Source organism: Eulemur rufifrons, chromosome 2 (assembly GCF_041146395.1).
Source record: "Eulemur rufifrons isolate Redbay chromosome 2, OSU_ERuf_1, whole genome shotgun sequence".
Classification (NCBI taxonomy): Eukaryota; Metazoa; Chordata; class Mammalia; order Primates; family Lemuridae; genus Eulemur; species Eulemur rufifrons.
In genome coordinates, this window is record NC_090984.1 from 126,557,423 (window position 1) to 126,566,526 (window position 9,104).

General features: G+C 52.6%; 1 pseudogene and 1 gene segment (V, D, J or C); both read left to right on the plus strand.

Annotated features, from left to right (window-relative positions):
• Window positions 1-2,275: 2,275 nt before the first annotated feature.
• Window positions 2,276-2,719, plus strand: LOC138398848 (immunoglobulin heavy variable 1-2-like; annotated as a pseudogene).
• Window positions 2,720-8,202: 5,483 nt separating this feature from the next.
• On the plus strand, window positions 8,203-8,686 carry LOC138380873 (immunoglobulin heavy variable 3-23-like; the record flags this gene model as incomplete). The annotated part of the segment is given in 2 exon segments: window positions 8,203-8,293; window positions 8,397-8,686. Coding segments are annotated over 2 exon segments (336 nt in total), but the record flags the coding sequence as incomplete, so codon positions are not given.
• Window positions 8,687-9,104: the final 418 nt, after the last annotated feature.

Genomic DNA, 9,104 nt, shown 5'->3' on the forward strand with positions numbered 1-9,104 from the left:
ACACCCCTGCTGGTCTCCTCAGTGTCCTGGGCAGCAGTGAACTGGGGACACCCAGCGTCCCTGCACCTTCATGGCCTCTGTGGTTGGCACCAGGGAGTCCCTGGGCACAGCCTGTGTTTGGGGCCAGACACAGCCCCCTCCTCTGGGCAGGAGGCACCAGGAAGTCACATTGCAAAGGGCCCTGCTACGGGATGGGGGATCCAGGACCTTGGTACAATCACCCTTGTCCTCCCCAGGCCACGTGCAGCCCCTGCTCACCCCAGTGGAGACACTGGGTCCATGTGCAGCATCAACTGCAGCCGGGACCAGGAAGCAGATGTGTCTCCTCCACTGTGGTTTTCAAGTGCGGCTCTTCTGTTCCTGGACTTGAGAAGTAAAAAGCAAAAGACAGTCACCCCGTGGATCCCCCCTTCCCAGATGGGACAGGGACATGGCCCACAATAGATGCCCCATGGGGGAAGCAGCAGGTGGTGGCCCATCCCAGGCCCTGGTCCTCAGGGAGTCAGACCTTCCCAGCTCTCCCTCCTGAGTCCCCTCTTCCAAGATCAGTTCTTGCTTCTCCACCTGGGGAGATGCCCCATCCAGGTGCCCAGGGCCCTGCCCTCAGGCTCCTGGCTGTGCCCCTGAGAGGGGGCCTGCTGGGCTGCAGGGCCAGGGTGGCCCTCCCCACAGTCCGGGCAGCTCGGTGTTGGCTGCACTGACTGCACATGGCTCTGCCGGCTGTGGCCCTCCAGGGGCAGCCCTGGCCCCACTCAGGGGCATCTGCAGGGGCCCTCTTGCTGGGAGAACAGGCAAACCCACAGCGTGGGCAGGTCCTTTCTCCCGTTGTGAGGTGTTTGCTGTTGTCTGTCTGACAAGGGCACATACCCAGGCCCAGGGTCAGTGTGTGGGCTCGGCCCATGTGCCACATGCAGGGAAGAAGGGAAGTACCACTCCGGCTGCTGTGAACACGGGCCACAGTGTGTGAGTGTGTGTGTGTGTGAGTGTGTGTGTGTGTGAGTGTGTGTGTGTGTGACTGTGTGTGTGTGAGTGTGTGTTGTGACTGTGTGTGAGTGTGTGTGTGTGTGAGTGTGTGTGTGTGAGAGTGTGTGTGACTGTGTGTTGTGACTGTGTGTGTGTGAGTGTGTGTGAGTGAGTGTGTGTATGTGTGAGTGTGTGTGTGTGAGAGTGTGTGTGACTGTGTGTTGTGACTGTGTGTGTGTGAGTGTGTGTGTGCGTTTGTGCCCTGCAGGATCAGTAGTTGTGTGGCCGGCTCTGAGCCAGGCCCTTGAGCTGTGGGTTAAAGTGACATTTAACCAGAAGAACTTCAAGGAGATACGAGGCTCCTGCCAAGCCCCGAGGGTTTCTGCACCACTGTGGCTGTGGCCGGGCCAGGGCCTGTGGAGCTCCAGGGAAGGGGCTCCCCGAGGCTCTCACAGAATCCTTGCTTGGGGCCTCCCTGCAGAGCTCCCTGGGTTTAGAAAGGCCAGTTCACCCTTTCCAGTCAAAAGCACATGCTGTCAGTGAAGGAGCATGTGACCCGGGGCACAGCCAGGTCACCCTGGGCTGGGACACTGGGAGGAAGATGCTCTGGGAGCTCAGAGGGAACCTCCCCTGCCGAAGGGGCTGGGCTGCAGGGGGCGCTCAGGAGCACCCAGCACAGGCTGCCGCCAGCAGCAGGCGCACAGGAGGCTGGGAGGGGTTCCTCCTGGGGACTGGCTCTTCCTTTTTTAAAAAACCTAAAATAGGAATTTTATATGACGTATTATTCCTCCTCAGCTGTGTTTAAGTAACACAATATTTTAATGAAAGCCACATTTACAAAGGGTCTCTAGCCCTCCTGCATGTGTTAAGAGTAAGCAGCTGGGGGCAAGGGAAGATTTTTATATACAAATGGGCAGAAAATTTCAGGGAACTCACGGATCCAAAGGACAAGACCTTTGGGTATAAAATGGCACAGATGGTCCCAGGGCTCTCCGTGCATTTCCCATGTGGGTTCACAGTGAAGAACGTGTATTTGGCGGCTTGTCCCTCAGTGGGAGGACCTCTGTGCACTGGAGTCAAGGGGGTTGCAGGGACACCTGTCCTCAGCATCGCCCTGTTGCGTGGCCCCCGCATCATCTCGGTTCTCTTTCTCACACTGGGGCAGGTCTAGGGCTATGAATCGTCCTGCCTCATGAATATGCAAATGGCCTGAGGTCTGCTGAGGTACATACCGCTATGCCTGCGCCCTGAGAGCGTCACCCCACCACCACGTCCCTGCTCTGGAGAAGCCCTGGCAGCTCAGCTCCTCACCATGGACTGGACCTGGAGGATCCTCTTCCTGGTGGCCGCAGTGACAGGTGAGGGCTCCCCAGTCCCAGGGTGAGGAGGGGCTCGGACCCAGCCAGGGGGACTCACCCAGTCCTGTCTCCTCTGCACAGGCGCCCGCTCCCAGGTCCAGCTGGTGCAGTCGGGGGCTGAGGTGAGGCCACCTGGGGCCTCCGTGAAGGTGTCCTCCAAGGCTTCCGGATACACCTTCACCAGCTACTACATGCAGTGAGTGCGACAGGCCCCTGGACAAGGGCTGGAGGGGATGGGACATTTTGACCCTGAAGATGGTTCCACAAACTACGCGCAGAAGTTTCAGGGCCGAGTCAGCATGACCGGGACCACATCCACAAACACAGCCTTCATGGAGCTGAGCAGTCTGCGACCCGAGGACACGGCCGTGTATTACTGTGCGAGAGACACAGTGTGACAACCCACATCCTGAGGGGTCAGAAACCCTGAGGGAGACGCAGCTGTGCTGGGGATGAGAAAGTGATGAGGGACATTAGGTTGAAATGTTTCCCAACATGGGTTAGTTAGTTGAGGAAAAGGAATATGTGACACGTGTATGCAGTCTAATTACATTGCAAAGATTTCATTCAGTTGTCACCGTATCAACAGAGCTTAGAGAATTATGGAAGACTCAAGGTGATAAAGCCAGTACAAGCATTTCCATTAAGTTATTAACGTGAACATGAGTTTCCACATCAGTTGGGTAAATAAATTGGAGTAAGAATTCTAAATCACAAGGTACATGCCTTTTAACACGTAAGAAATGGCCAAAATGTCTCCCAAAATGTCTTTCTTATTTCTTTTAAATGAAATTTATTTTACGGTGGTTTTAGGTTCACAGTACCATCGAGAGAAGGTCCAGAGAGATCCCATTTACTCGTGGCCTGCACATGCGCGAACTTCCTCGGTGTGGACACACCGTGACAGGTTCATGAACAGGTTGCAATGGACGAACCTACCTTGAGACGTCGTCATTACCCAAAATCCACAGCTTGAATTTGGTTTCGCCATTGGTGCTGTCACTTCTGTGGGTTTTGACAAATTGATACAGACATGCATCTATTATTCTGGTGCCATAACTTGCCGACTCATTTGTGGAATTCCAAGGAAGGCAAACGATGGTGCCTGGGAAAAGAGGCCGCTCTAGGGAGGGTGGAAGCGGACAGTGGGTCAGGAACCGAGCCTGCCCTCGGGAAGGCCCGCAGTGGGTCCCGCGAGCTGTGCTGGCCTTTGCCCTCCTCAGAGGTGAAGGCGCCTCTCGTGTCCTCTGCGGAGCAGGGAGAACCCCCGAGGCATCCCCGCCCGCCTGTGTTGCTGTCCCCTCAGGGGTGGCCCTCGTGACTGCCTGCCCCATCCTAGCGCGCAATGAGGAGGCCAGGGCACGGACTCACTCCCCCAACACAGTGGCATCAGGGCATTGGTGGCAGGAGGGTATTCCGATTAGGAATTACGAGACAGTGAGGGACAACAATTCAGTTGGCTGTTCTCAGGTGTCGAGAACATTCAGGTGTAGGTTTGAGACCTTCCTTTGCTTTTGGCTTTAAGTAATTTACGGAAGTTGGGTAGTGGATCCCTTTCATCTATTAGAGTGTGTTGGAACTTCAATAACTTTTGTGCAAACTTTTATGTCATGTCTATGGAAATTTTAGCCTGCTCAATATAAAATAAGATATAAAGGTATTTTCTGGGTTTATTATCCTATATAATAGAATACTCAACAGTACAAACTGGAGAGGTACGTTTGATTAAGGTTACAGAAGTATCTGCTGTGCATGGGACGTTATAATCACTTTGGTAAAGTCTCTTTAACTTGAAAGTGCCTTATTTAAAAGTAGCAAGGAACGTTATTCGGCTGAGGCTCATGTATTACAAGGAATAGCTGAGAGTTTGGGAAAATCTCTGTCACTCTTGACACCCAATACCTTGGAGCCCCAGTGAGCAGGGTTTCCCTGACAGAGCAGCAAGGTGTCCCCGGGTACTGACGGGTGTCGGCCTTGTCACCGTTCACGCACCCTGAACACTTCCAGGTAGGGAGGGGATCGGGCACTTCTTCTCTTCAGAGCCTTCTCGCTGATGGGACACGAAGGGACCTACTGCTGTCAATGTTCTTGGTCACTGCTGTGCCATCTTTTGTTCCGCTGTCTCTTCTGCTGACGGCATCCACGGCTGCTTCCAGGACAGGCCCTGGAGAGGGGGGGCCGCCCGGCTCTGCGGTCTGCGGGCCACGGGCTTTGCATCCTGCATCATTTTTCTTTGACAGCATTTCAGCATGTCCTGTGGCTGTTTTAGAACAGGCAGAGAGGCGACTTCACATTCTATTTCTGTTGTCAATACAGGTCTGAAATTTCCCATTTAACGTCACTGGTGAAATGCAATAAAATCGGGAAAGTTGTTACATCAGAAACTTCGTAAACTCCTGAGTTGTGTCAGGAGTTGATCCCTGCCCCGTCCCCCGATCTTCTGCAGGCTGCATGGTGACCACTTCTGGTCTGGTCTTGTGTTCCTCTTCAGCCGCAGACCCTGCCTGAGCACACTCCGTTCCGAATCCCTGGGAATCGGCTCCACTATTCCAAGGAAATGCCCATAACTTGACTCACATCATATTCTTCCAGTGTTTTCTGCCACTTGTTTCCATGTGGGCAGATTCTCCGAGCCCTGTTCTGGGCAGAGCTGCACAGCTGAGGTCCTGCCCTTTCGGGGACACAACATCCAGCTTCTCCAAGTGACGTCCTCCCTGGTGCCCTCTGAGGGATGGAATCCCTTCGCAGGGCTGGGCCTGGCCACAGACCTCAGGGAAGGCCTGTGGCGTGTCCAGGACATGCTGAGTGTGGAAGAAGAAAAAGCCCTGGGGAAACTCCTGGAGACATTGAGGGGAGGGACCTGGCTGTGTCTGGATCTACATAAGAGAAGGAGGGTTCAGGTATGGGCTGGAAGCAGACGCCATTCAGCCCAGCTGGCCTTCCCCACGCAACATCCTCTGCAGTCACCTCCTTTTGGATGGAGGGAAGGGCAGGTCAGGCTCTCACATAACAGCGGTAACGTAACAATCTCTCAGGGGAGACGGGAACCGCAGTACATGGGAGGTTCAGGGAGAGAAAGCAGGAAGGACCCAAACGAGCCAGATCTCAGTCCCTTCCCTGCATGAGTACGAGGCTTCCCTGTGGGAAGATTTCTCCTCAGTCTCCAGGACAGAATAGATCTGCTAATGGGCTGTGTAAGGTCCCGACGCCCTCCTTAGACAGGGCAGGTGTCTGGGGAAGGCGGCGCTGTGGTCTGGAGGAAAACGAGATCGCTGTGTCCTCTCCTTGGCCTGCTGCCAGCTGCACAAGGCGTCTCAGAGGTCAGACGTGCACCAGGTGCGATGGCCACTGTTGCACGTGGCTGGCGGGGACCGAGGCTCCATGTCCTGAGGTGTCGCTTCCAAGGTGCAGCTGCAGGAGTCGGGCTCAGGGCTGGTGAAGCCATCTCAGACACTCTCCCTGACCTGGGTCATCTCTGGACTGTTCATCACACGCTGTGGTTACTGTTAGAGCTGCGTCTGCCAGCCCTGGGACAAGGCATGGGACTGCGTCAGGGACATATGCTACGTAGGGAGCACAAATTACAACGTGTCCCTCCAGAGCTGAGTTGCCACGTCCTGATCAATGTCCAAGAACCAGTTGTCCCTGCAGCTGAGCTCTGTGTCCACGAAGGACAGGGCCGGATTCACTGTGGACACACAGTGAGGGGACATCAGTGTGAGCCCAGACACAGACCTCCCTGCAGGGGCGCTCGTGGCCGCCAGGGGGCGCCCGGGTCACCCTGAGCACAGAGCTCAGGAGCAGGTGTGGAGGGAAACTGAGGTTTCCTTTCAGATCCTGGGGTTTCCTGTCTCTGCCTGTCACTCTTCTTTCTCAGGAGTCCAGGTTTTCTCCTTGTAATGCCCAGGTCTCGTTCATCTGAAATGGGATGACTCAGGACCTGAATTCAATGCAAATTAAAGCCTTAATTTTTTTCACTTTTCTGCTCTCCATAAACTTTCAGTACAATATTTGGAGTATGCAATCAGCCACCCGCAATCCACACCCTTGTGCCATGAAAGGGTTTTGTGTTTCCTACGCTGTGTCGGTCATTCAGGAGCAAACGCTTCTCTGCAGAGATGATTCTGTATGTGCTGGGGGTTTGCTTGGCCCCTGGAAAATTTAAACTGCAATCCCTTTAGCAAGTGCAGCTTCCCGCGATCCAGTGCCTATGTCCAGTGTAGTCTTGTCCCAGCCCACATGCCGCCTGGTGGGCTGTGCCTAATAAGCTAATGCTCTGGTCCTGTTTCTCCCTGCAAGTCCTGGTCTCTCTGCAGATTTCAGGTTTGCTGTTGGTCATATAGCTTCTGCTCTTTGAAATATTAAATAAAATTTGCTACTCTAGAGCTTCTGCAGTCATGCTTTATAGATGACGATGATGTTGCTATTGTTGTGGCTGATGTAAGAAGAAGAGCTTTTTCTCAGCTGTCTACTTCTCCCAGGTGAGGATAAGCTTTATTCTTAATGTCAAGAAATTGGAAACGATCAAACTATTAACCAGTAGTTTAATTAAATAAGCATTTTGTGCAAATGATGTGTTAGGACACTACATCATTGACAGCAATGGCTGTGTCATGCTCACTGCAAGGTGGCCGCGTCGACAGTGTGTGCTGTGAGTAAAATAAGCAAAAAGCACCTGCTACGTGATTGCACTCATAAATTCTAGAGAGGGAAAACTGAAGTAACATAAACTATATTAGCACTTCCCTGGGTAAAGGGAGGGAGAGGGAAGGAGAAAGGAGGAGGAATTTTAGAAGGACAAGTGTAAACTTTGAGGCCAGGTGCAGTGGCTCACGCCTTTAATACTCGCACTCTGGGAGGCCAAGTGAGGAGGGTCACTCAAGGTCAGGAGTTCTAGACCAGCCTGAGCAAGAGCTAGACACTGTCTCTACTAAGAAAAAAAAAATAGAAAGAAATTAGCTGAACAACTAAAAATTATATATATAAAAATGTTAGCTGGGCATGGTGGCGCATGCCTGTAGTCCCAGCGACACGGGAGGCTGAGGCAGAAGGATTGCTTAAGCCCAGCAGTATGAGGTTGCTGTGAGCCAGGCTGGTGCCACGGCACTCTAGCCCGGGCAACAGAACAAGACTCTGTCTCCAAAAATAATAAATAACTAAGTGTAAATATTGAGGGAAACCGATTTCTTCAATATCACAGACAGGGTGATGATGGCTTTAATACTTTTAATTTGCACAGTTAAAATATGTTAATGAAACTGTACATCAACTATACATCACTAAATATGAACAGTTAAATAGATGATTTGTTAGGGAAGGAGTGATGGACAAATAGGTAAAAATGAGTGAAACATTAAGTACATGAAAATGCTTCTGCTTTGACCCTGTGTGTTCCCAATATTTGGCACATATTATTTAAGTAAAACCAGGAAGGCATAAATTTGCTTTATATTCTCATTACAGAGTCAAGGGGCCAGAAAGCACCCTAGGCTTGTCCAGCCTTGGTCTGCAGTGGGTTCCAGGGATGGGATTATAAGCCCAGACACTGAGCCTAAATCTTCCTGGGTATGTGCTCCTGGACATGCCAGACAAGCTCTATATGAATCTAGGGTTTCGTTTATGTCTGTAAAATACATGAAACACTGACACCTACAGCACATGGCTTAAGTGTGTTTGTAAATTAGATAAGTGAAGAGGAGTTAATTATTTATCACAGTACAGTCACGCAGTTTTTCTCTCGGCCTTGTCCTCCCTCAGCTGTCCCACTCCGGCACTTGCTATATAGCAGGGGACATGCAAATAGGGCCCTCCCTCTGCTGATGAAAACCAGCCCAGCCCTCACCCTGCAGCTCTGGGACAGGAGCCCCAGCCCCGCCATTCCCAGGTGTCCCCATTCGGTGATCAGGACTGAACACAGACACTCACCATGGAGTCTGGGCTCACCTGGGTTTTCCTTGTGGCTCTGTTACAAGGTAATTCAGGGAGAACTAGAGATATTGGGTGTGTCATGGATGTGAGTGAGAGAAACAGGGGTGTGTGTGGCAGTTTCTGACCAGGCTGTGTCTGTGTTTGCAGGTGTCCAGTGTGAGGTGCAGCTGGTGGAGTCTGGGGGCGGCTTGGTCCAGCCTGGGGGGTCCCTGAGACTCTCCTGTGTAGCCTCCGGATTCACCTTCAGTGACTACGATATGGACTGGGTCCGCCAGGCTCCAGGGAAGGGGCTGGAGTGGGTGGCAGACATTGATAGTGATGGTGGCACATACTACGCAGACGCCGTGAAGGGCCGGTTCACCATCTCCAGAGACAACAGCAAGAACACGCTGTCTCTGCAAATGAACAGTCTGAGAGCCGAGGACACGGCCCTGTACTACTGTACCAGTGACACAGTGAGGGGACATCAGTGTGAGCCCAGACACAAACCTCCTGTGGGGGCAGCGCGGGGCCGCCAGGGGGCGCCCAAGACACAAGGAGCAGAGTCAGCCCAGCGCAGGTGCAGGTGGAGGGTAAGGGCTGGTTTCCTCTCAGGGTCGTGGCTTCCTCTCCAGAAAACGGTTTCCTCTCGGGAACTTCTCTGAATTCAAGATTCTGTGCTTCCCTCTGCAGTCTCTGAGTTAGACATGTTTGTGGTAATGAGAGAAAATATTGTCATCTGCACAAAAGTCAGAACTTGTGTTCCAGTCACTTTGTCCTGTCCCCAAATGTACATTAATTATCTACCCTTCCGAATACGTCTGAGGGACATCAGGGGCAGATGCAGTCAGCGTCCTAAGCAAGAGCAGGGAGACC